This window comes from Podarcis gaigeae (assembly GCF_964106915.1).
Source record: "Podarcis gaigeae genome assembly, chromosome: 17".
NCBI classification, from domain to species: Eukaryota; Metazoa; Chordata; class Lepidosauria; order Squamata; family Lacertidae; genus Podarcis; species Podarcis gaigeae.
The window spans coordinates 3,496,060-3,524,034 of record NC_139694.1 but is presented as its reverse complement, the minus strand read 5'-3'; the positions used below and the strand labels follow the sequence as shown (position 1 = coordinate 3,524,034).

General features: G+C 45.9%; 1 protein-coding gene across 1 annotated transcript; it reads left to right on the top strand.

Annotated features, from left to right (window-relative positions):
• Positions 1–452: 452 nt before the first annotated feature.
• On the top strand, positions 453–27,803 carry GNB3 (G protein subunit beta 3). The gene is made up of 10 exons (XM_083719619.1): positions 453–625; positions 17,358–17,458; positions 18,374–18,412; positions 19,044–19,150; positions 20,255–20,318; positions 21,310–21,472; positions 22,435–22,501; positions 23,587–23,788; positions 23,940–24,156; positions 26,913–27,803. Exons 2-10 carry the CDS (start codon positions 17,402–17,404, stop codon positions 27,017–27,019), a joined length of 1,023 nt encoding a protein of 340 aa, XP_083575745.1. The 5' UTR covers positions 453–625; positions 17,358–17,401; the 3' UTR covers positions 27,020–27,803.
• Positions 27,804–27,975: the final 172 nt, after the last annotated feature.

Genomic DNA, 27,975 nt, shown 5'->3' with positions numbered 1-27,975 from the left:
GGTGTGTGTCCCCATTGCTGCCCTTTCCCAGCCTAAGGTGGGGTCCGCCAAAATACAAGAGTGCAGTGGGCTTCGCCAGAATACTACCTGCCTGCCTCTGGATACCCCTCCAGACCCATTCTCCATAAAATGGAAAAAAAATAAAAATGCATGTATATTTTCTCCCTGGGATTGTTTCTGTTATCTTAATGCAAAACACAAATGAATCACACCAATATTCTCTGGATGTGCTTCACCCCCCCTCCTCTTTCGAGAAAGCACATAACTCTCCCTCTCTCTCCCCTCCCAACCTGCTTGCTTTGCATTAAGTCCCAATCCGATTTCCCCAACTCTCTGGTGTCTGATTTAATTTGCCTGATGCTGCTCCTGGAATTGGCCCTCCCCCAAACCCCCACCCTTCCCTCCACAGTATCCCAGCTCCCCACAGGGAGATCTGTCCTGGGAGAGGATGAGACGTTGAGAGCCAGCGAGAGATACCAAGCGTGTGGACTGCCGCTGGTGCTGGAACACAAACCGCTGAAGTGAACTAGCAGTGGGAGCAGGTATCTCGTGGCCTGAAGGAGCCAAACCCCCCACCCAGGGAGCCAGGGGGTCCCAAGCAGGAGGGGTCAGCCCATAGAGAACGGTAAGAGTAGACTCCCTTCTTGTTTCTTGTCCCCTCTCCCTGTTTTCTAGCACCTGGATCCCTCACTCTTTGACTTGGTGGAATGCAAATTCTGGGTTTTGTAGGGTGTTGAAAGAGACCTGGTTTAAGAAGGTTGTGGGACAGGCGATTGCGTAAAAGTGATTTTGTTTCTCGGGGCTACTTTCACAAAACTACATTCCCCCAACCCATTATCTCTGTAGCTTGTGGAGCGGAGGTGTGCGTATCGCCCCTTGTGAAGGCAACAGGAGTGTTATCTATCTCTATCACCAATCAAATTTCCAACTGACGAACTCATTACAAACTAAAAAGTGACTAGCCTTCACGAGTGATGGTGAACGAGCTTTCCCCTGTACTTTTTGCTGTCCTGAAGGATTTACGCATCCTGCCTGAAGTGGGACCTCAGAGTTGGCAGGTTGGCACAAGTTCTGTTCTGCTCACTGAAAAGGAGAGAGGACCAGGAGTCCCGCTTCTCCCAGAAAAGGATATTCCACAGAATGCCCTGAAGGACCCCCTAATGTAATGAGCTGGCAGCCACATGCTTCAGATTCTCGCCCTTGCACCATACGTTTAGAGTTCTCTTTGGAAAAAGAATCCACATTGTTTGGTGGGAGCTGAAGGAATAGAGGAAGAGGAGGATCAGGGTAATTTTATCCTGCCCTTTGATCTCTGCTGGCAGGAGGAGGAGGGTAAGAATGGTGGTGGATCAACTCTATCCAGTGCTGAAGGAGCTCAGGGTCAACAGGACAAGCAAGTCCTGCCTGCATAGGGATTACATGGAGTCCCAAGACATCTATTAATCCCACGTCCTTCCGTGCCTTTCCCTTTTCTATTTACAGCTCTTTGCCATAGCCTTCACCCGCCTTCCCTGCCTCAAGAGGAAAACTTGGGGTGCCATAGAAATTCAAGGCAGAGGAATCTGCACAGCCTGCTCCTGTCCACTGGTCCATTTCCTTTCAATTTGTGACATTAGCTGATTTTAACAAAAGTTCACACCCCTCTGTTGTACAGGCAAGTGGCACCCACACAACAATGCCAGGAGGTGCCCTGCATTGGTGGGCCAGGCCACACTGAGTACATCCCTCAGAATTGTTGCTATTTTGGCCTATGCTTGTGTAACAGTCAGCTGCCAGTCTGCAAAAACTTACAGGTCCGGCCCTATCGTTGGGCAACCTGAGGCAGCAGGTTCAGTAAGGGGTTGAAGTGGTGTGTGCCGCATGGCATGCCTCTGCAGCTCTAGGGTAGCTGGCTGCCCTCAGGTGTGGCCACAGATACTGAGATGTCTCCAGTGCCAAAGTGAAGATTCAGCTGCCGTCTCAGTTGGTTTCAGTCCACCCTCTTGGTCTTCGCCTCAGGTGGCAAAATGTCTTGGATGGCATTGGACGTAAGCACAGCCGGAGCTTCCTTTTGCTAACTGAGCCACAAGCACACACATACACATAGTAATGAGGGGGGAAACTGAGTGATCCTAGCCTAAACTGCTTGTCCTGATAATATCAATGAAGTGTATGGAAAGCAAAACAGAGTCGCCAAATACTCTGGGGGGGTTTTAATGTAGAAAACATTTCAGTTTCTTACCTTTGGAAATATGCTGCTGGTTTGGAGCCAGAGGTATTGTTCACATACTTGTTTCACACCAGGTTTATTTTCCACATATCAGGTGAACATATGGCCAGCTTTCATTGGTTCTTGCCCTTAATGAGTGGTGTTTGGTCCTAAGGTAACTACCAGTGTGAGCTTTCTTCATATAGAAGTTGCCGAGTTGAAAGGGACCCTGAGGATCATCCAGTCCAACCCCCTGAAATGCAGGAATGAATATGCAGCTGCCCCATGTGGGGATCAAACCTGCAACCTTGACGTTACCAGCACCATGCTGTAATCAATAGCTGAGCTATCATCCAGGCTATTGGCCTTAATGTGTGGTGCTTTATCCTACAGCAGCAGTAGCCAATGTACTGCTCTCTAGAACTTGCTGTCCAAAGCTTGAATCATCCTTGACCACTGGCTGTCTTGGCTGTGGCTGATGGAAGTGGTGGTCCAAAACATCTAGAAGGCACCCAGTCAGTGGAGACGGATCTAGAGGCCTCATTTTATAGTACAGTCCTTAGGGGAAAGCCATATTTTGTATAGCATAGGCGAAGTTGTCTAGGTGCTCTAGCACTGCTAACAAGGACCGAAAGAATATAATAGCTCCAACCAGACGTGATAACATAGTATTAAGATATTGCAAAGAAGATAAATGCAGTCACTGGTGGCATTAGCAAAGCACCATATACAGGACATGGGGCACTTTTTAAGAACAAAAAGGAAGAATTCAGATAGTAATAACATACTGGAGAACTGGGCCAAAACTAACAAAATGAATTTCAGTAAGGAGAAATGTCAGATTCTGCACTTAGGCAGGAAGAACCAGATGCACAGATATAAGATGAGGGACACCTGGCTTACTAGCAGTACATGTGAAAAGGATCTAGGGGTCTTGGTGGACCAAAAGCTTACCATGAGTCAACAGTGTGATGCAGCAAGAAAGAGACTAATGGTATTCTAGGCTATATCAACAGAAGTATAGTGCCCATGTGAAGGGAGCTTATAGTTCTGCTTTATTTTGCCTTGGTTAGACCACACCTGGAGTACCATGTCCAGTTCTGGGTGCCACAATTTAAGGAGGATATTGTCAAACTGGATGGAACGTGTGCAGTGGAGGGCAACCAAGATGATGAAGGATCTGGAAACCAAGCCTTATGAAGAAGAGTTGAGGGAGTCGGGTATGTTTAGCCTGGCTAAGAGGAGATTGAGAGGAGATATGATAGCCAACTTCAAATATCTAAAGGGCTGTCCAATGGAAGGTAGAACAACTTTCTGTTTTCCTGCTCTGGAGGGTAGGATTCAAAGCAATGGCTTCAAGCTACAAGAAAGTGTGATTACAACTAAACATCAGAAAGAGCTTTCTGGTGGCAAGAGCTGTTCAATTGTGGAACAGACTCCCTTGGAAGGCGGTGACCTTTCCTTCCTTGAAGAGGTTGGGTGGCCACCTGTCATGGATGCTTTAGTTGAGATTCCTAGATAGCAGGTGGTTGAACAAGATGAACCTTGATCCCTTCCAACTGTACAATTCTATGATTCTGTATCCATTACCATACACGATCACATTCAGAGCTGTATACAAAGGAGTGCAGGCAGCCATGCTGGTCCCAGACAGGGTGCGGGAGGGAATCCACTGAACACAGTCATAACCCAACAAAAAAATCACAGAGCCAATACGTTTTTTGCATTTCAGGCTCGATCATCTATTTTTAAAGGAAAATATGTTACCTAGAAGGCCATCTTACTGGATCACCATTGTAAAACTAATATATTGTAGGTGTACTATGGCCTACACTCTCCAACCGTCCACCTCCATTTTGTTTATTGATTATTTCATAAAGTTTATATACTGCTTGATTGTAGGAAAAAGCCCAAAGTGGTTTTCTTTTCTTTCTTTCTTTCTTTCTTTCTTTCTTTCTTTCTTTCTTTCTTTCTTTCTTTCTTTCTGCCAGTTTACCATTTTGTCATTTTTAGATGGATTGTATTCAGGGCATTTTTTCCAGCTGGAACTCGATTCCGGCACCTCTCAGGTGGGTGCCATTGCCATTATAAGAGAACAAGGGAGGCGTTTACGGTGAGTTCCAGCACCTCTTTTTCTAGAAAAACAGTGCTGATTGTACTGCATTAGCATCACGGGTTCTGCCTTGTGTATATGAAAGCAGGGCTGTCTGCATGTCCCTGGGTTTCTCCAGACTCAAAACAAGCTTCATTTGATGCCGGATCTGCGTCAGGCCTGGCTCAATGGGCAGGGTTCTTACTCTATGTCCACTGAAATACTTCGCAGAATTTGCTGCATTTCCGGGCCGACGTTTGCTTTCTGCCATTTAATGTAGGGTGCAGCAGGGCTTCGGCTTCGGGGGGAGCTACAAGTTATTCTTATCCTTGTGTGTGGCTTCTTGTCCTTCTGAGGTTGGGAACAATTCCCAGCCTTCATTTAGATTGTTCCCTTTGCGAGATTGGAAGGTTCCGCTGGAGACCTGAGCCTAAGCTGCTCCATCTCTCCCTCCTGCTATATTTAGCCCTTCCTATCCCTCCTAATAAGTGAGCCTCTGCCCTAGCGTAGGATTCTTCTGCCAGCTTAGTAACCCCTCACCTTTGCAGCGGTGCAAACTTCGCACCAACCCCTATTGCACCTCCTTCCCCGAAATGAACACGGGGGTTTAAAAATAGATAAAGGAGAACGAGAAGTTAGGGGACGAAGTGGGTGGTGAATGACAAAAAGAGAAGTTGGGAAGGGAGGTACGATTTGGAAATAGGGCAAGGAGAAGAAGAGGAGATGGAGGAGCAACCCAAGAGGCAACAGAGCTGTGCCTTGAATGTGGGGCTGAGGTCAGCAGCAGCTGGGAGAAGTAGCAGGGATTTGGGGCCCTCACAGGACAGGAGAGGGGCTGCGGACAGAGTGGGCAAGCTGCCACCCATTAGAGGCAGAGGAATGGACACTGGCGCCATTTGCAGCCAGGCAGGGCTGGTGGGCAAAGCACTGTGCCAGGAGGGTGGCCAGAGAGGTTGGAATTGAGGCAATCTGGGGTCGTAGAGAAAGCCTTAGTTTGGAAAGAAGGGGATTCAAAGCCCACACCCCCTGGATAGCTGTGGGCAAGTACTTAACCTCTCACAGTAACCTCACCAAGTTGTTGTGAGGACACAGTGTACATTCCCCCATAGGGTGGCCACTCTCCCTACATTACAGCGTATTCACAGAGTCTCTTTAGAGAAAGCCTCTCTTTGAAGGGCTCTCTGACCCCAGTGGCCCATTGAGTGTTAATACCTGGGCAGAAGACCAAGCAGGCAATCTGCAGGTCACCTGGCCGCCATCTTCCCCGCCATGCAGGGATATATTGTGTTTCTGTTTAAATTCCAGCCATTATTTTTAAACGTGCGCCTGTACATACAAATTAGCCAATGCAAATGTCACGCAAATCTGTGTGTTCTCTTCTTTGTGGTGAAACCTTCCCCTCTTGCCTAAATGGCCCTTCTGCCTGAGTTCTAGAGAGGAATGGCGGGGCGGCATTGTGAAAGAAGGAACAATGGCTCTAGTCCCACTGCCATATTTTTAATAACTCATTTGATGTTTTATCACACATGGGCTTGGAATAGAAATGTCACAGATCTTCCAAAGCTCTTGTGTTCCATGGCCTTTTGATCTCGCTCAGAGGCCTTCGCTGGCCACACCTGGCTGGACCGTTGAAGGGAGGGAGGCAGAGATGGTCCGCCAAGGATGATTAATCTGACGAAGGAGGCACTAGCCCATAAAAGCTTATGCCACCATAAATCTGGTGCAGACCAGCTCTATGCATCTTTACTTTGAAGTAATTCCCCATTAAGCACCATGGGGCATACTCCCAAGTAAGTGTGTGCTTGCAGCTGTAAGCCTTAATATTTCAGGTGCCACCTGTTTCTGTTGTTTTGCTTTGACCCTAACACCATTCCTAGAACTAGCAAAATAAATAGAAATGGAAAAGTATCCTGTTGTCGTACTTGAAGGGTTAAGGTTGAGAAGAGGGAGGGTCCACAGTGAAATGTGGACCAGGTGCTTTCCAGCTCATAACTTCCACTTTTAGTCACTGTGTTACACTGCAGAAACCTCAAATCACTCCTATCTCTTCCTCTTCCTCCTCCTCCTCCTTGTCCTCCAGTATAATGTTGTACTGCTTTCACCTTCCATTAACTCCAGGGGTGTAGGGAGACAGGACACGCGTGTCTCATGCTTTTGCTATACTCTGGTACTGCAACATAGCCTCCAACATTTCTCTGATGAAAATAGGGACGTCCCATTCCATGATGATAATGTTACTCTTTATACCCCACACATCTTACTGGGTTGCCCCAGCCACTCTGGGCAGCTTCCAACATATATAAAAATATAATTAAACACATTTTTTTAAAGAAACAAAGCTTCCCTATACAGGGATTGCCTTCAGACGCCTCAGGGGTCGGATAACTCCATACACTCCAACATGTCTCCAATGAAAATAGGGACATCCTAAGGAAAAGCAGGACATTCTGGGATCAGATCAGAAACAGGGACATCCCTGGAAAATAGGGACACTTGGAGGGTCTGGCACTGTGAATTGCCAAACAGATTCAAGAAAAGACAGACTTTAGGGATGTAGAGGCAGGTGGGTGCTTCTCCTTGGAGCAGAGCAGAGAGCTTGGGCCAAATTGGGCCAGGATTCAGTTCCGGCCTTAGAGAAGACAAAGAAAAAGAGAGGGAACAGAAAAGTCAGAGGCCAGTTCCAGCTTTTGCCAACCTGGTACCCTTCTGATTGTTAAGACCAGTTCTTTTTTATAGAAGAAGAGGTGTTGGTACTCGCCATGAAGTTGTCACAGTAAGTGCCGCACTTTTAACATGCAAGGAAGGGGGGAAGGTGCTGGTATTGCGTACCCTTGCGTCCTGGTTAAGACCACAACTCCCATCAGTCCCCATCTAGCACAGCTGTGCTGGATGGAGCTGATGAGAGTGTTGTGTGGAGGGCTCAAGTTGGAAAAGGTTGTCATATTCAAACAACTGTTTTGCAGAGGATAACATGACAGCTGCACGTCTTCCTTTGTTTGTATGCCTATTGCCCACTCTAATAAACCACACATTCGCCTCCAAGAATAATAAGACCAAGGGCTGTGTTGTTAAAAGAACACTATAAACACTATAAATATTATTGAGTCTCTTGGTGCAGGAGCCAGGCCGTAGGGCTTCGCAGGACTGGGGCTTTCCTAAGTTTGTTCTGGAGAGGCAAGGCGCGGCCGCACAGGTGAGGCCGATTGGTAACTCACAGCACCTGGTGGCAAGAGCCGAGAAGGGATATAAGGTCAGCATTTCCCTTTGGCTCTTTGCCACAGCAACACGTTCCTTGCCTTGCTGTGTTTGGCTTCTTGACTCCTTGCTTCCTGGTCCTCGGCTTCTTGACTCCTTGCTTCCTGATCCTTGGACCCTTGGCTTCTTGACTCCTGGCTCTCTGACCCTCAGACTCTTGGCTTCCGGACTCCTGGCTTCCGGACTCTCATTCCTGCTCCCACCCCACCATCTTGCCCCAGGTCCCGACATCCTCAGCCGGGACTTCGGCCGCCCGTAAACTGGACCATGACAACAACTCAGACAAGATTCAAACTAAAGCACATGGTTAATATTACTGCAGAAGAGACTCAAGGAAGATTCTGCTGATGCATTGAACAAATGCCCCAAGCCAGGACCAATTTTAAACTCCCGAAACATCAAATGTGGAAACAACAGAGATGCACACGTAGATCTGCTGGTCTTTCCACCACTGCTATAGTTACAGGAAGGTTAAGGCAAGTGAAATATTATAAATGGAAAAACTCACAGAAAAGCCATAAATAAGAAGATGGAGTATTGCATGAAGAGAGAGGGAGGAAAATTTGTCCTAGAAGATGATCACCCATCAAAATTTCTATACCAGTCTTCAGTTGAAATTCCCAGGGTGTTTTACATAATATAATTTTGAAAAATTAAAAGTACAGTTCGTACAGGAAGAAAGATCTTAAAAGCCAGATAAAAACAATAAGCAAGACTAAAGTTAACTCTAAAAGGCCTTTCCTTGATTCTTGAAAGTACGATGAAGTAGGCGCCAAGACCTCTCTGAGGAAAGCATTCCTTAACTGAGGTGCCACCACTTAAAAGGCCTTGTCATTGGTAGCCACTTTCCTTACATCAGATGACAGCCCTTTGCAAAAGGGAGGCACCTCTGAAGACAGACAACTATTCAAGTATCTGGCACCACAAAATTCAACTCTCTTCTTGGGACAGGAAGTGAGCAGATTACACCATACCCATTGAACTGTGGGAAACGGTGAACCACAGTGAAAATGCGAAGGACCTGTCCAGAGTTTTAGACAATTCTAGTTTGGAACTGGGGATTCTGGCTGTCTTCAGTTTGTTTGTTCAATGGCCTTGATTTGCTCAGCTTGACTAGTAACTTGAGGACCATGTGAGATTTTGACCCTTACAGAAACCACAATAAGGATCCAATGTGGTTGTAGCAGCTGTGGGCCAGAAATTATTATTATTTTAATCCTGTGGTCAATTTGCATTGTCAAGGTTCTCTGCGACAAGAAAAACAGGAGAGAAAACTGCCTAGTTTTGTCCAACCATCTCGTCCTCTGTCGTCCCCTTCTCCTTGTGCCCTCCATCTTTCCCAACATCAGGGTCTTTTCCAGGGAGTCTTCTTTTCTCATGAGGTGGCCAAAGTATTGGAGCCTCAGCTTCAGGATCTGTCCTTCCAGTGAGCACTCAGGGCTGATTTCCTTCAGAATGGAGAGGTTTGATCTTCCTGCAGTCCATGGGACTCTCAAGAGTCTCCTCCAGCACCATAATTCAAAACCATCCATTCTCCGGCGATCAGCCTTCTTTATGGTCCAGCTCTCACTTCCATACATCACTACTGGGAAAACCATAGCTTTAACTATACGGACCTTTGTTGGCAATAGAAAAACAATAAAAACAATAGAATCACCCAATGGGAGGCTACATTGGATGTGGACAGCAGTACCTGGGGGTTTTTAATTCTTCCCTTTGGCACCATTTAATTCCTCCATCCTGTAGCTGCTGAAGAAAAAAGTCAGGCACAATATGGATACCTCTGTCTTGCCTTCACCCCACAGCCGGGTTATTAGTATAATTAGGAGAGGACTTCAATCAAGTAAACAACACGGGCAGGACAAGTTAAAACATCCCTCCCCTGCCCTGATCTAGTATGGACACCCTGCAGATGCTTTTTAATGTTTTTTTTTACAGTTATTATCTTAATGGCAAGAGATCCAATCAAGGTTCTGCCATGCAACATGCAGGTTTATTCTGGCTTGATCATTTTGGGCCAATCAACATGCAATCTGTGACTAGGATCTCCTATGGGGTTTTTAAAATTGAAAGGTGCTTGGGGGTTAGGTGGGGGATCAGGATCAAGGCCATGGGGGTATTAACCCTTTTCACAAAGAGTTTCTTAAAAATGAAATCTCGCCACCACCCAGCCTCAGAATGTGTGGTGGCCAGGCCTTTGGCTAAAGAACTGTAATATTTCTCTAATGCAGGCGTAGGCAAACTTGGCCCTCCAGATGTTTTGGGACTACAACTCCCATCATCCCTAGTTAACAGGACCAGTGGTCAGGGATGATGGGAGTTGTAGTCCCAAAACATCTGGAGGGCCGAGTTTGCCTATGCCTGCTCTAATGGCTATGCAGGTGGTTTCCTGATCTGCAGAGGTGATGTTTGAGACAAGGGCTCTGCAAGGTGTTGTATGTGATGAACGGCAGTTTGCCATTTCAACAAAGATGGGGATAGAGAAAAATTGGGGCGTCTCTGTGAAGCAGGGATCTGCTGCCTCTTTGCCACGGCTGCGCTTGTATATTCGCAAATAAAGTCAACATTGCGACAACACTCTGAAAGCTCCAGTGCCATCTCCCATCCAAAGAAAATGAAGCCACTGTAGGTATCTCTGCCCTTGAAACCCCTCTCCCTGTTTGCTTGGGGAACACAGATGGCACCAGCAGTTCTCCAAAGCAGGGAAGAAGGAAACAAATGCTTGGGGACATTTCTGAACTGGCAAAGGTCTGTGCGCTGTTTCCTCCCTGAACCAGCCGCTCCCTGAAACGCTCAAATAATATATTCCTACCACCAAACAGTCTTACCTGGGATCATCAGGTGAGATGCAAAACACCCAGAGAACATCCTGAAACCTGAAACTCTCACTGTGGCCCATCACAGAACAGGTGTGAGTGGAGTCTGAAGATGGAGTGATGCTGGTGGGGAGAGAGGAGTCAAAGGGTGATGAATGAGCCTCCTCTAAACCCTTGTTGCCATACATTCAGACCATTTTCACATGACAATCTCCTGGCCTCTTAAGGGCATGCAGGGTCTTTTGAACTTTAGCCTCTTTGCCATCCTGTTATCCCATGTTAACGTTCCAACCAGCTTCATTAATGTGTAACCCCAAAATTGTGGGTCCCCTACAAACTGACCCCAAAGTTTTGGCACTGGGTTTGGAGTGAACCAGAAAATGTTGGGTTTTTTGGGGAGGGACCTATGGCCCCCAGTTTGAGTATTAATAACTCAGTTTGGGAGGGCAACACAAAATGCGGGGTTCATGGCACAACACGAACACAAATCTTTGGCATCAATTTGAAGGGGACCGGACAATGTTGGATTGGGGAAGGTGTTAACTTCCAAGCCTGATTTCCTGTATGAATTACTCAGTTTTGGGGGTGGCACAAAACAAGGGGTTCAAGGTACAAAACAGCACAAAATCATTGCAAAAAAAAAATGGCACTGGTTTGGAGTTAATTGGACAATGGTTTGGGGGGATACTTACGGCCTCTGGTTTGAGTATCAATCACTCAGCACAATATGTGGAATTTGCAACACAAAATGAACACAAAACTTTGTGTTGTTGTTTTTTTTAAATGGTATTGTATTAAGTTTTACAGAAAATTAACAATCAGCAAAAATCACAAAAACAACAAACAACAAACATCAAAAATGCAAACAAGACAGGGAATAAAAAAGAAAACATAAAAAAGATTTAACATAAAAATGGGAAAAAATGAAAAAAAAAACCTCTTTTTCAATTTAATAACCTTCAAAACCTTATTTTCTTTACTTCCACTTTAAAAATTGTATTCCACTTTAAAAATTATTTCAGCAAGCTCATGCATTATTCATTTTCATCCTTTATCCCTCCCTTTGTACTCTTATTTATCTTAGTCACTAGAACCCCTTCCTTTCATTTTCAATGCCTTCAGCATTCATAAATTTTACAATGCTTTTGTAAATACGCTTTAAACTTCTTCCAGTCCTCTTCCACCTGCTCTTCTCCTTGATCTCGGATTCTGCCGGTCATTTCTGCCAGTTCCATATAATCTATTAGTTGCATCTGCCAATCTTCCAGAGTGGGTAAATCTTGCGTCTTCCAGTGCTTTGCAATAAGTATTCTTGCTGCTGCTGTAGCATACATAAAAAATGTTCTGTCCTTCTTTGGCACCAATTGGCCGACCATACCCAGGAGAAAGGCCTCTGGTTTCTTCAAGAAGGTATACTTAAATACCTTTTTCAGTTCGTTATAAATCATTTCCCAGTACGCCTTGATCCTTGGGCACGTCCACCAAAGGTGAAAGAAAGTTCCTTCAGTTTCTTTACATTTCCAACATTTATTATTGGGCAAATGGTAGATTTTTGCAAGCTTGACTGGGGTCATGTACCACCTATATATCATTTTCATAATATTCTCTCTTAAGGCATACTTACCTGGCAGGGGAGATACCATGATCACAAAACTTTGGCATCAGTTTGAAAAGTTACACGTTAAGCTGTTCCAGCCCCTTACCTCACTCACATAGTTGTTGTTGTTTTAAACCCTGTGCATACAGCTTCAGCCTCCAATAGATTTATCCCATTGGATTCATTCATTTAACAACATTCAAAACGACCAGAAAAGACATACCTAATTAATCGGACAGACCTATTTTAAAATGCCAATGGTTTTTACTAGAATTCTTACAATAATTGCAGGTGGCCAGTGCCATCTTGGAAGAGGGCTGCCCCCTTTCACTGAGGAGGGAACCCCTCTTCTAAGATGTGGTCAGCTATGACGTATGCACGTGGCATCTAAAAAACAGGAAAAGCTGCCTTTTTCATAAAAACACTATCCAATCATGTGCATTCAAAACTCTTCAGTTCCACCATTCAGCCTAAAAAGGACAGCTTGCAACAATGGTACTGTACACATTAAGCAAACAGTACAAATCCAATTATATAGAGAAAGAGCATAAAACCCACAAGATGGGCCAGGATAAAAACAACCAAAACAGCAGATTGGACCAATTAATTCATCCTTCAAAACTCATCTGATGAATCAGTTAGCATTTCTTTCTAACTGGGTGACGTCCCTGGCTGGGCAGCAGAGCGGAGGAATGTTTGCCAAGTCAACACGCAGGAACTGAGCTGTTGGTGTGAGAAGCACCCTGAGTGAGGCAGCATCTACAAGTGCTAGCAGCTACCTAGGGCACGGCTGAATTTCCTCTCTCAGCACTGCCACCTGTTGCTCCTGCGTAGTAGCAGCACAGCAGAAATTAGGATGGCTGGTGGAAGAAGATTGGAAGAAATTTAAAGTCTGTTTACAGAAACATTGTACAATTAAGGAATGTTAGAAGGAGGCTGGAATGAAGTTATGTGGCTTTAGCAGAAGTAGTATAAAGGATTAAGTAAAAATAGACTGTTAATGGATGAAAGGAGGAAAGGTAAAGTTACATTGTATTAGGATAAAAATTGGGAAGAATGGAAAGGATTTGTTGAAATAGCTAACTGAACTAGAATACAAAAAAGGGAGGTGCGAGGAGGTCAAGGAAACAAGCAAATGAAAGATAAGCTATGGGAAGGTTCGTCGTGTTTTTTTTCCTTTTTCCTTCTTTTTCTTTTTGGTTTAATTGTATCTATTTTTCCATTTTTCTGTTTGTTACAAGTCTGTGTTTAAATTGGTGTGTTTTCTTTTTCTTTTTGTAACCTTTAAAACTTTAATAAATATTGTTTTTAAAAAAGAAGAAATTAGGATGGCTGGCTTGATGTGATCAAAGAGAGACCAAGGTTGTGCATTTGAAGCCCACGACTTCCCCTCGGTAATACTGGAAAACTAGGGTTGCCACCTTTGTTCTGGCAAAATCCGGGACAGGATGGCGGTGGGGGTGTTTGCGTGATCCACCCCACCCACCCCTGTCGCCACCGCCTGGTGCTGAAATGACTTCAAAGCAATCCATTACAACCTATCGCAACCTAACCGGCTGGCCCCTCTGAAGTTTGTCACACACGAATACACACACACACACACAAATTTGTAAATCTGTCTGTGTTTTGCTACCCGGAGCTGAAATACATGACCTTTCGCGCACATGCAGTACTGTACAGCAGTAAATGCAGGCCAGGGCAAAAATAAATAAATAGGGAGGCATATTCTGATGAGGGGATGAGCTTTGTTCCACATGTTAAATTTCGGAAGGAGATAAAAAATATTAAGGAGGGAGGTAGAGAAAGTCTTGTGGGGAGCTGCTCTCTCCCTCCTCTCAAACATTATGTTCAAAACGGGGGTCTCTGGGCTACACTGACCAAAAACCGCTTTTTTTTCTAGAGACTCAGAACCTGTTGCTCTCTGAGGGATGGGGCCTGGTGCTTCCAGGCTGCAGCCATAACCCAGACCAAGCTGCAGGGAAGGGGAAGGGACAACATGAAAGCCTTGCCCTGGTTTGCTCTTCCTTGGAGGTGGGATTAGAGGGGAGGAGGAAAGAAGAGAGAATGAGTGAGTGAGTCCAGCAGCAAAGTAGAAATAGGGGGAATACAGGACAAACTGTGTCCTGTCTTGAATCAATTCAGAACATAGCATTTTACATTTAAATAAGGGATAATCTCATGGTTTTCCCAGTAGTGATGTATGGAAGTGAGAGGTGGGCCATAAAGAAGGCTGATCGCCGAAGAATTGATGCTTTTGAATTATGGTGCTGGAGGAGACTCTTGAGAGTCCCATGGACTGCAAGAAGATCAAACCTCTCCATTCTGAAGGAAATCAGCCCTGAGCACTCACTGGAAGGACAGATCCTGAAGCTGAGGCTCCAAGACTTTGGCCACCTCATGAGAAGAGAAGACTCCCTGGAAAAGACCCTGATGTTGGGGAAGATTGGGGGCACAAGGAGAAGGGGACGACAGAGGACGAGATGGTTGGACAGTGTTCTCGAAGCTACCAGCATGAGTTTGACTAAACTGCGGGAGGCAGCGGAAGACAGGAGTGCCAGGCGTGCTCTGGTCCAGGGGGTCACGAAGAGTCGGACACGACTAAACGACTAAACAACAACAAGGGATAATCCTGTAGTGTGTAGGATGGGTGGCAGCCCTACTGGGAACTGTAGTTTATTCATCCCAGGGTCACAAGCCCCAGGGCCCTTAACAAGCTACGCTTCCCAGGGTTATTGGGGGGAAGTTGTGTGCTTTTTAATGTAGAGTGTGTCTGGAGCCCAAGACAGTGGGGAGAAGGTCATTTTTTCATCTGCTGCTACTCATTTACTCTTGTTAATTGTTTTCCTAACGCAATTTTAAATCTTGGAATTGTAACGTTGCGTTTTATTCATTTGCTGTAACCCACCTCAGGAGGATATGATATCCCCTAATGGCTAGAAATCCATTAAATAATGTCTGTCAAAGACCACGACCAGAATTGGCTGAAATGGGTGGAAGGGAATTAGATGCATCACTAATACTGAAAAGGAGGTTAGTGGGATGGGTGAGGAGAGGAGGTTATTGAAATGAAGGCAGCTCTGTATTTAATGTTTTAATGTCTGATGTTTTTTCATGTTTTTACTATTCTGCTGGGAGCTGCCAGGGTGGCTGGGGTATAATTGTTGTTGTTGTTGTTGTTGTTGTTGTTGTTGTTGTTGTTCACAGGATAATTTTTACATTCTGTCTGGAGTGCCCCAGCCTTCTGGGCTTGGCTAATTTAAAGGAAAAAGAAAATGGGTTTTTAGTACAGAAATCAGCCACACCTGACACTGAACTCCAAGGCCGCACACTTGCAAACCGTTTCCAAGCATTCTTCTCCAGCGCAATTCATTTCTGCAACACATGCAAGGGCACATGCACAGGAAAGAATAGGGAGTGGAAGGGAAAGGGTCATGGGCCTTGCCTCACCCATGAGGCAAGGCGATGCATCTGCCTCAGGCTGCAGAATACACCAGGGCAGCAGATCCCAATGTAGATCTTTCTTCCCCTCCTTGTTCCTGATGTAGATCTTCATTCATCCCTTCTTCCCTGGTGGAGAGGGGAGGGGGCAATCTGGTGCTCTGCCTCAGGACCAAAACATCTCAGGCCAGCCCTGCATGGACTCAGCGCTAGGGTTGCCAAAAGACCATGTTATGTACTGAGTTGAATAGGATCCAAAAAGCAGCAGTCTGATTGGTCCTAGAACAATAGGGTCCAGAATGCAGCAGTATGATTGGTCCGCAGGAGCCACCCAATCCAGCTCCAAGTGGAAGTGAATCTGCAACCTGATTGGCCTACAGGAGAATCCCAGAATTAGGCAATCACGTGCGACCCATTGTGTAAATAATGTATATAAAGCATATATTTTGGGGAAACTTTCATTCCTCACTACTATGAGCCAGTGGCGTAGTGTGGGGGGTGCAGGGGGGGCGGCCGCACCAGGCGCAACATCTGGGGGTTAGGGTTAGGGGGTGCAAATCCACGGGTTAGGGGCCGCAAATCCACGGGTTAGGCGGCGCAAATTACTTGCCTTGCCCCGGGTGCTGACAACCCACCCTACGCCACTGCTATGAGCTGAATAAAGAGCATGAAATCCACACTCGACTCTGAATATATTTCACACCAAAAGTTTGATCTGCAAAAATCAGCAGGTGAAAGGTTTTTTTTTTGGGGGGGGTGCGGCTTGGACATTAGTGCCTCCTGCTGCTGTTGTTCAAGACATAGAAACACCAGGCACTAGTAAGCGGTCAAACGTACCCAACAATGGACTACAGCAGGGGAAATTTTGGTAGGGGGGAAATCAGAAGTGGATGACATCTCCACCCCATGCTTTTAAAGCACATTGAGCACAAATTTAAAGCACATGACTTCTCCCAAAGGCTCCTGGGAACTGCAGTTTCCCCTTCACAGAGCTCCCAATTCCTAGCACCCTTTACAAACTAATGCTCCCAGGATTCTTTGGGGGAAATTATGTGCTTTTAATGTATAGTGTGGATCAGCTCAAAGCATAGCTGTCAAGCGTCCCTTATTTGGCGGGACAGTCCCTTATCGCAGGGCCATGTCCCGCTGCTGTCCCTTATTGATGATGTCCCTTAAATAAGCTACTGAAGGTAATGGGGCCCCTTCTATATCCAGCTGTGCTTTGTCAACAACAAATTGTTGCTGTTTTTTTGTGTTGAATATATGCTATATGGTAATTTATAGGACCTAATAGGTATCTAAAGCCATTTGCACGCAACAAAATATGTATTTTATCAAAGTAATTGTTGATCCCTTATTTTGGCTGATGATCCCTTATTTTTGAGGCTGCTGGTCCCTTATTTTCAAATCTGTAAGTTGACAGCTATGGCTCAAAGGCTGAAGAGACTGGGCGAAGTTGTGGAGACGTGGCGTGACATAGGACTTGTAGTTTTTGTAGACCACAGGAGGGTCCACACATTTCGTAGCCTGTTTGGAATCTCAGTACTGTGGGTGGACAATTCAATAGTTTATTAAAGTGGATTTATTTAACTGTGCTTTCTATTTTAGGGGCTATAACTTTTACAAATGGGAAACAGAACAAGATAGACTGTAAAAATACATGGTTGAATAACACATTTATTTTATATGGATATATATATATATATACACACACACACCTCACCCTTGCTCATGGATTTTTCCTAGTGAGCTTTCCCCATCAATCTGTGGCAACAGAGCGATGTGGTAAAAGTCACTGCTTTGCTTTTGGGCTGGCTCAAAATTTGCAGAGCATTTTGCTTTGTAGGGGAAATTGCAGAGTAACAAACTCCGGCAAACGGCATTCAAGCAACTCTTGAGATCTGGATGGACAGGAGGAGACATGAACGAGTTGGGACGTGGCCACCTCAACCTCTCTTTTCATTTCTGCAGGACCCAGGTGACCCCGAGTGGGAGGCCCAAAGTAGCCTATCAAGATGGGTGAAATAGAGCAGATGAAGCAAGAAGCTGAGCAGCTGAAGAAGCAGATTGAGGTAATGTGGGGTGGGGCGCGTAAGCCAGGATGAGAACCTAGCCCCCTCCAGATGTTCTTGGCCTCCGTGGTCAATGGTCAGGGCTGGTAGGAATCGTAGTCCAAAAACATCTAAAGCAGTGTTTCCCAAACTTGGGTCTCCATCTATTTTTTTGGACTACAACTCCCATCATCCCTAGCTAGTAAGAAGACCAGTGGTCGGGGATGATGGGAATTGTAGTCCAAAAACAGCTGGCATCCAGAGGTTGGGAAACACTGATCCAGAAGAGGCCAGAGGTTCTCCATCTATGGTGTGATGGCCAGGCTATGAATCAGAAAGACCCTAGTCCCAATCCTCTTTGCCATTTACAATAAGAAATAAATCAGATGAGAGAATCTTTCACATAAACGCCAACCCCCAACCTCCCCAATTTTTCAATTGACTTGCCTAAGATCCAGGACAAAGTGCCACCTTCCGGAAATTCCCTCCGCACATCAATTCCGCCTTTGAAATCCCAGTAATGTCTGCAGAAATCCAGACATGTTGCAGCCCTGTTATAGACGCAGACCTTCCTTGGATAAATGCAGTGATATTTGGTATGAATTTATGCCTAATATATTAGGTTATTGATAATTATATCTGTATTAGGATAATAAGAATAAACACGCCTGTATATTAAATGTATGGTCATGTAACAGTATTTTTTTTTAATATTCTTTTACTCTCCCTTTTTTCTCCTTTTTTTCTCAATCTTTTTATAAATTGAATTCTTCTCCTTCTTCTTCTTCTATTATTATTATTATTATTATTATTATTATTATTATTATTCCAAGGCCAGGTAATCTGAGACACCCAGCTTCCACAAAGATACAGAAGATCTCCAGGCCTACTGCCTCTTTTCGCCTGTAATTTCATTCCATCTCTTCTTTCTTGCAGGATGCCCGAAAAGCTTGTGCGGACACTACGCTTACACAGGTAGGAAGGGCTGATATTAAATCACTGTGTCTGCGCAGAATTTGTCTAAAGGGAAGAATCTGTCAACCAGAAATCAGGCTTTTCACTCTGCCTTAGCCAGTTTCCCCTCTCTTCTTCGAGACTCTTGCAGGCTTCCCGATCATAAATTTTCACCAGCAGACAGAGAAATGTCTAAGTTACAATTTTTCTGGTGCCAAAAATGTTTTAAGAAAGAGAGGGTGCAGATCTTCTGACCACGAATGGTTCTTTGAGTGAGATGTCAGTTCCTCGACTCGCCAGCTCATTTTAGCCCCCATCTGAGCCCCTGGGCGCAGATGGCAGAAAACGGCTTTGATCAGAGCATTTGAGGTTATTCCCTCGATCACTCTTTATCTCAGAGTGCCTGGTTGTCAGACATTCAGTCTGATTACCATCAATCACCACATAATTATCTCCTGTCATCAGAGAGCCGAGACTGTCAACCCACCATTCCTTCCGCCAGAAGTCCCCTGATTAAGGTGGTTTGTGTACATGGAAGGAGAGACGAACTAATACCATGCAGCCGTGACAGTGTGTGTTCATTCCTGCATTGTCCCTCCTTCCGCCATGCACCTTTGATGGCAGGGGCTGAAACTTCCTCCTTTCTCTGCAGCTTGTGTCCGGGCTGGAAGTGGTTGGGCGCATTCAGATGCGTACACGGAGGACTCTGCGTGGACACCTGGCTAAGATCTATGCTTGTCACTGGTCCACAGATTCCAAGTAAGTGATGCAAAAGGATTGCGCCTGCTTCCCCTTGTTGCGCCCTGTGCCAGAAGCTCCTTCCCTCAGGCTCAAGGTATTTTGGCACCTGAGGCAAACCACAAAATGGTGCCCAGGAAGATCTACGCTGGGAACGGGTGGGAGAATCAAATCAACCTTACAATGGTTGAAGTGGGAATCAAGGGCCGTCATGTAAATTGTTGGTGTTGTATAATCATTGTGATGCTATTATGTGAGTCTAAGCTATAAAAGTGCCCTGTTGGCAGAGAAAGACAAGCCCACTCTTCCACTACCCCTTAATTACTCAAGTGTAGTAATTACGTTGACATCAAAACACCAGTCCATATCTCTCCCCCCCCCCCTGTCCTATTTAATCCAGGTATAAAATTCTTAGGGGGGACGCAATAATTAAAACATCAACACCTATTACCAGCCACCTGTTAGCAATATCTCAATAGACCATGAAAATTAAGCCCTCTTCTGGAAGTGGCCTATGTAGTAGAAAACACAAAAGTGCCCTTGAGAATACGGACTGAACCAGAAAGAAGAAGAAGAGGAAGAGGAGGAGGAGGAGGAGTTTGGACTTGATATCCTGCCTTTCACTCCCCCTAAGGAGTCTCAAAGCAGCTAACATTCTCCTTTCCCTTCCTCCCCCACAACAAACACTCTGTGAGGTGAGTGGGGCTGAGAAACTTCAAAGAAGTGTGACTGGCCCAAGGTCACCCAGCAGCTGCACGTGGAAGAGCGGAGACGTGAACCCAGTTCACCAGATTACGAGTCCACCGCTCTTAACCATTACACCAGGCTTCCTCAACCTCAGCCCTCCAGATGTTTTGAGACTACAATTCCCATCATCCCTGACTACTAGTCCTGCTAGCTAGGGATCATGGGAGTTGTAGGCCAAAAACATCTGGAGGGCCAAGGTTGAGGAAGCCTGCTGGCTCCCAGTTCCAGTTTGGTAGCCCTGAAGGTTTGGTAGTCCTGGGGGGGGGGGGGAGGCAATGGCTTGAGATGAGGCAAGAAGGTGTACTCTGAAGGAAAGAGCCTTCAGGACCTTGCCGGTCAAAGCAACGAAGCTGACGTGCACCTGGTTCTCTCCCTTAGGCTCATGGTCAGTGCCTCACAAGACGGGAAACTTATTGTCTGGGACACGTACACAACCAACAAGGTAAGGGATATTATCAGCAGGTATGAACCATCTAGCAGTCAGCAAGATCAGAAATGAAAAGATGACAATTTCCCCCAGAGCCACAAACATCTTGTTCCTGAGTTTGTTTTGCTGCATCTGAATTACAGCCTGTATTTCTTTCAATGTTCCTAGCTACATCTGCTTGCATAATATTGTATAATAGAAACATAGAGTTGGAAGGGACCTGGGGGGGAAGGAGCAGTTATCTAGCCCAAACCGCTGCAATGCACGAATCTCAACAAAAGCACCCATGGCAGATGGCCATTAGGGCTGGGCGATATATATCAAAATATTGTCCAAAACCTGTTTGACGTCCATATTGGTTTCATAATTTTTGACCTGTCAAAATGTCACGAATCATGGTGTGTGTGTGTGTGTGTGTGTGTGTGTGTGTGTAATGCAAAAATCAAAATGTGGGCAAAACCATGAATCCAGCCAAGGCCTCTGTATAGCTCCATCCTTGTTTCAGACATTATGATAAATCAATATAGTGTGATGTTTAGCTGGTTATATATTGCGATGTTGAAAACCAGATACAGTATTAAAGGTAAAGATAAAGGGACCCCTGACCATTAGGTCCAGTTGTGGCCAACTCTGAGGTTGTGGTGCTCATCTCGCTTTATTGGCCGAGGGAGCCGACGTTCAGCTTATGGGTCATGTGGCCAGCATGACTCAACCACTTCTGGTGAACCAGAGCAGCACACGGAAACGCCGTTTACCTTCCCGCCAGAGTGGTACCTATTTATCTACTTGCACTTTGACGTGCTTTCAAACTGCTAGGTTGGCAGGAGCAGGGACCGAGCAACGGGAGCTCACCCCATTGCGGGGATTCGAACCGCCGACCTTCTGATCGGCAAGCCCTAGGCTCTGTGGTTTAACCCACAGCGCCACCCGTGTCCCACAGTATTGCCCAGCCCTAAATTGGCCAACCAACCTTACTTTGGATTTCTACCCTGTCCTCTGATCCCAGGTTCATGCCATCCCTCTACGCTCCTCCTGGGTCATGACCTGTGCCTACGCCCCATCAGGGAATTTTGTGGCCTGCGGAGGTCTCGACAACATGTGCTCCATCTACAACCTCAAGAGCCGCGAAGGGAATGTGAAAGTGAGCCGGGAGCTCTCAGCCCATACAGGTGAGCTTTCTGCCAGGACTTTGCACCTTCTGTCCTCCCACAGAATGACAGGAAACACACAGGAAGCAGCACCAAGTGCCAAATTCAACTTCCTGGAACTCCCAGCTTGACACAAGATGCTGCCTTGTTCCAAGTTACAGCATTGGCCGAATCCGCTCTCTACACTGTCTGGCAGCTGCTCTCCTGCTCTCCTGCTCTTTCAGGCAGGATTCCTGGGGAGATGGAGATGGAGAAGTTTCTAGCCCTGTGATTGTGAAGATATGCTTCCAAGTGAGGGCAACATGAGGCAAAACCTCAGAAGCCCAAGGGGTTGCTGAATACGACTCCCAGTGGTAGCCCTGTGTAGATCCTTCTTCCTCTCTACAAAGTGGGATAAATGATCATTCTTATAGTAAAGGTAACGGTAAAAGGAACCCTGACCATTAGGTCCAGTCGTGGCCGACTCTGGGGTTGCGGCGCTCATCTCGCTTTATTGGCCGAGGGAGCCGGCGTACAGCTTCCGGGTCATGTGGCCACCATGACTAAGCCGCTTCTGGCGAACCAGAGCAGCGCACGGAAATGCTGTTTACCTTCCCGCCAGAGTGGTGCCTATTTATCTACTTGCACTTTGACATGCTTTCAAACTGCTAGGTTGGCAGGAGCAGGGACCGAGCAACGGGAGCTCACCCCGTCGCGGGGATTCGAACCGCCGACCTTCTGATTGGCAAGTCCTAGGCTCTGTGGTTTAACCCACAGCGCCACCCACGTCCCATGTTCTTATAGTACAAATTGCAAAACAATGCACAATATTTTCTTTATCGGCCTTATTTATGTAGGTTGCCCAATTCAGCTTTTCGTGGTCGAAAATGTTGATTTCAAAAAACTAATTACTTTTTTTTAAGCAGATAGTACGGACAGTGCCTGTAGTAACCTCTACCACCACAAACTTGTGATATTCAGAGTCTGTTATCTCTTCCCTGCAGGTTATCTCTCCTGCTGTCGATTCCTAGATGACAACAACATTGTGACCAGCTCTGGGGACACCACATGGTGAGTGTATCTTATCTAGCCATGTAGGAAGGGGGGGGGGGGAGAGGGAGCAGGAGAGAGATTGACGAAGGAATGACAAGTGCTTGAAGGAAACAATTATTTCAGCCCCAGTATGTTTCAGAATAATCCTCCTTCAGGAACATTGTATATATTAAACACACAAACACACACACACACACACACACACAGAGAGAGAGAGAGAGAGAGAGAGAGAGAGATAGCACTGGGACAGTATTATGTTTCATAATATCATAATACAGTAAATATGAAACAAAGTGATTAAATTACTTATTATAAAGGGTGGGTGGGTATAGTTTCACAATATACAAACAGAACAAAACAAAACAGTATAGGAAGAAACCGTTAATAACCTTTATTACGTTTCATGTAGCATACAAAAATCTCAAAACTATTTCCAGAGAAGCATCTGGATTTAGATTTCATTGTACCTTAGTACACCAGCACATGGTGAAAAAAGTCCATTTTTAAACAAAGCAGCCACAATTCCCTTTACCCTCTCTGACCTGAATCATACTAGTCAGTTTAACTGTGCAGGCTATATCCCAAACTTTGGCCAGCCAGGAGATTTTATTCCAGCTCTAAACAATAATTATACAAACTGCACAAAATAAATAAAGGAACCTCTCCCTATCACCTTTTGATATACCCAAAAGGAATAGTCAGTGGATCTCTTGGTAAGCTTCATCCAGTGATAAGTTTGATTTCCTAAGTATTTTAGGACACTTCCAAAAAATATGTAAAATGTTAGCAATGGGCATCTTACATCTCCAACATAAACCACTCGCTGTTTCATATGCACAAGTAAAATATTATGATTTTAAGGATCCTTAAAGCCACAACCATATCAGATACAAGAGCAGAGCAGGTGGCAATTTTAGTCATGTTGCCGCTGCTGTTCGCTGCCTTGAGGTCTGTTTTGAGGAAAGGTGGGACAGAAGTACTTTAAATAAACAAATGAGAGAGAGAGAAAGAGCGTGTGTGTGTGTTTCTCTGGGGGAACCCATGAGCAGAACAGCCCCATCACTCTGTGTTCCTCTCTCCTCCTCAATGCCCCCTCACTGCAGTATGCTCTGGGACATTGAAACCGGACAACCGAAGACAACGTTCGTCGGCCACACTGGAGACTGCATGAGCCTGGCCGTCTCCCCAGACTTCAATCTTTTCATCTCTGGAGCCTGTGATGCCTCGGCCAAGCTGTGGGATGTCCGGGAGGGCAGCTGCCGCCAGACTTTCACAGGGCACGAGTCGGATATCAACGCCATCTCTGTAGGTTCCCCTAAGTGGCCGGGCCCAGAGCTGAGGGGTGGTGGCAGGACTGGAATAAAGGACAGCGGAAGGCAGCTAATGTTAAAATAATGGGCAGGGGCTGCAGAATAGGAGGGGAGTGAGATCATTGTTTGCATCTGTCTCTGCCCAGTTCTTCCCCAATGGCGAGGCCATTTGCACTGGTTCCGACGACGCCACCTGTCGCCTCTATGACCTCCGGGCAGACCAGGAGCTCATTGTCTACTCACACGAGACCATCATCTGCGGAATTACCTCAATCGCGTTCTCCCGCAGTGGACGGCTCCTGCTGGCTGGATACGATGATTTTAACTGCAATATCTGGGACTCCCTAAAAGCAGAACGTGTGGGTGAGTAGGCCGTGCCCCGGAGCCAGCATCTCTCTATACCAGCTACTTCCATTCCAGGGACAAAGACCGTCTTCTCCCTCAGGAAAGCATGTTGGCTTATTTTATTTTAAAGTATTTATATATCATCACACTGATTCCAGCATGGGTCACAACAATGAATTGCATATGCAAGTACAGTGGTACCTCGGGTTACATACACTTCAGGTTACAGACTCAGTAATAGGCCTTCAGGTTAAGAACTTTGCTTCAGGATGAGAACAGAAATTGTGCTCCGGCGGCGCAGCGGCAGCAGGAGGCCCCATTAGCTAAAGTGGTGCTTCTGGTTAAGAACAGTTTCAGGTTAAGAACGGACATCCAGAACGAATTAAGTACTTAACCCGAGGTACCACTGTATTTAAAATAACACCTGCTGGGACTTTTGCTCTTTCATTCTACATTGCCTTGGAACGCTTGGGTAGAAGGTGATCAATAAGTTGTTATTAGTAATACTAATAAATGTGAAGGACAGAAGGTGGAATAGAAATCAAACCAACACAAAGGGGTGTTATATGAATCGTCAGGGTTCTATCATCTTTTTGAAATGTTTGTTGGAAACCTTAGTAACATGTGACTAATAAATCTAATTAATAGTAGTAACGGTAAAGGTACCCCTGACCATTAGGTCCAGTCGCGGACGAGACTGGGGTTGCACGCTCATCTCGCTCTATAGGCCGAGGGAGCTGGCATTTGTCCGCAGACAGCTTCCAGGTCATGTGGCCAGCATGACTAAGCCACTTCTGGCGAACCAGAGCAGCGCACGGAAACACTGTTTACCTTCCCGCCAGAGTGGTACCTATTTATCTACTTGCACTTGATGTGCTTTTGAACTGCTAGGTTGGCAGGAGCTGGGACCAAACAATGGGAGCTCACCCCATCACGGGGATTCAAACTGCCGACCTTCTGATCGGCAAGCCCTAGGCTCTGTGGTTTAGACCACAGCGCCACGCACGTCCCAATTAATAGTAGTATGCACAGTTAAAAGCCCTCTCCCTACCCAATTAAAAATAATAATCAAAATATCATTCCATGAACTTCCAAGCAAGTTGAAAGCAGATTCAGAAAGTGGGAGGTTCTGCTCTCCAAATGTAGAGGGCATGGTGTCCCCTTTACAAGGAGGAGGGGCTGTCAACTGGCTGAGAGCTTGTCTCATCAATTAGTATTTCGCATGGTTAAATTGTTCCTGGACTGTGCCAGTGAGAGGCAGATCACAGCACATGAGTGTGTTCTTGATTGAACATTATCTCATATAAAAAGCCTTCCATACATAGAGGTAAGGTAAAGGTAAAGGACCTCTGGATGGTTTAGTCCAGTCAAAGGCGACTATGGGGTTGGAGTGCTCATCTCGCTTTCAGGCCGAGGGAGCCGGTGTTTGTCCGCAGACAGCTTTCCGGGTCATGTGACCAGCATGACTAAACCGCTTCTGGCACAACGAAACACCGTGACAGAAACCAGAGCGCACGGAAACGCTGTTTACCTTTCCGCCACAGTGGAACCTATTTATCTACTTGCACTGGCGTGCTTTCAAACTGCTAGGTTGGCAGGAACTGGGACCGAGCAACGGGAGCTCACTCCGTCGCAGGGATTCAAACCGCCAGCCTTCTAATCGGCAAGCCCAGGAGGCTCAGTGGTTTAGACCACAGCGCCACCCGCGTCCCTAGATATGTCAGAGCTCAGGCTACTGTCACTCACTCTTTCTCCAAAATGCTACTTTGCTGCATCCCACCCCCACCCCCCGAGGGCTCTCTAATTGTGCAACTTCAGGCCGAAGTGATATGGTTTTACTGTTTGTATAAAGTGGTTCAGAGGCTTGGGAATGGAGTTGAGATGTGGACTTTGATGCACTGCAGGACCATGATGTGTGGAGGCCACATTCCCACATCTGGGACTGTCAGCTGCCAGACCAGGCTCCTGCACCTTTAATAGTTGTTTGATAAGCTACTTCTGTTGATGTTCTCTCTTCTACACTGTTATGAAAGGTGCAGGTGCCTGGTCCTTTTCTACCTGGCCCCTCTACAACAAGCATAGGTTGAGCTATTCTGTCCCATATCAAGCTGCCCAAATGGAGGCCATGCTGAGTAGCTCTGACGCAGCAGGTGAATGGCAACCGGAGACAAATTTGGTGGCACCCAGACTTTGGAGTTCCTTCCTTAAAGGGACCTGGGTGTTTCCTTCCTCTTATGTTTCCAGTCATTTCATCATGAACTTTATTGCACTAGCCAAAGGCCATGGCATCATTCACCAAGGGAACAAAAAGAAAAGCAACAATAACCATAAAATCACTGCAGATACAATAAACCACAATCACTTCTCCTAAAAATTATTTGTTGCATACGATAGAATAGCAAGGGGTTCTCAGCAGCTTAGAGAATATTTTAACTTGGGTGGAATCTACAATCATATAAAAAAAACGCTGTGAAAATGCTTTTTTTAAAAAACGTTTTGAAAAATATATTGAATGTGCCATAGCTCACTATCACCATCTAGTGCTGCATTTGTATATTGCACTTCAAAAGACATTTAAAATGTTTTATTTGCAGCTGTAAAGCTGAGTCCCAAGATTCCCATTTTGTCATGGCCATTATTCTCAGCTTGTATCTGTTCGTTTACACCAAGTTTTCTGCTTTATTAAGTTAGGTGCCTCGGCCTGCATGGCAGAAAGATGGGATGCAAGTATTTCCAAAGTGTTCCTAATGGGTTTCCATCCATTCCCCTGTCAGGAATCCTGTCTGGACATGACAACCGGGTGAGCTGTTTGGGCGTAACCGCAGATGGCATGGCTGTGTCTACCGGCTCCTGGGACAGCTTCCTGAAAATCTGGAACTGACAAGGAAATGGGAGAAGGGAGACCTCCCCAGGCATCATTTATTGCGTACCACTGGTTGCTTGTTCTATGCAGACTTGCTGATCCATAAGACACTTCCCTACCTAAAGGAGGTGGTCAGGGAAAGGGTCCACAGGCCAGTTTTCCCAACACTTTTTCTTGCCCTCCCCCACAACCCGAGCTCAGGGATCCCCTCTTAGTGTGGCTGCTTCAGGGACACACTTCAGCGAGAGGCAGGCCACCTATTCACTCTGCCAGCTTCCTTTACTTGAAGCTGCAGAAAACCCCTAGGCTCCCATCAGGTTCCTGACCCTCCTCAACCAGAAGTCGTCTCATGCATTCCCCCAGTACCTTCAGTTTTTAAGATTTCTTTTCCATTTTTATCCCATTAGTTCACCCACAGACATACCTCCACCCGTTTTGCCCTTTGTTAACCGATCGCATGCATTTCTGTGAAAAGAAGAGGTTCATCAGACCAAGGATTCTGCATTGATCTTTATTCACTTTTATTTCAAGTAAGGAACGAAGAGTAAGTTAGCTCACTGCTATAATCTATGCATTTTCAGGGCGGGGGGGACTTGGCTGCCTCCGTTTTGGGCGCCAGAGTCAGGGAATGCTTTATGTAGTCCTGTAGTCAATGCTGCCACCCTGCACTTTCTTACCTGGTGTGTACACTTTTCCCCTCTCCAGCATCTGCTAGATTCCTCTTAGCCACTGCTTTGAAATGTAATTGTACCATACAGGAGTTTTATAGCCCAAGCAAAATAAAAGTGACACATCAGACAAACTGGCTCAGGCTGCATCATTTGAGAAATCTTTCCTCCCGTTGGACTTCAGAGTCCAGTATTACCCTCCTGAAAAGGGTTGCAGCTCCCAGAACAGTGGGAAGTCAACTCTTCCAACAAAAAACAGCATAGTTCACTAGCCTCCCTCCCAGCAGGTTGCAAAATACCAAAGAG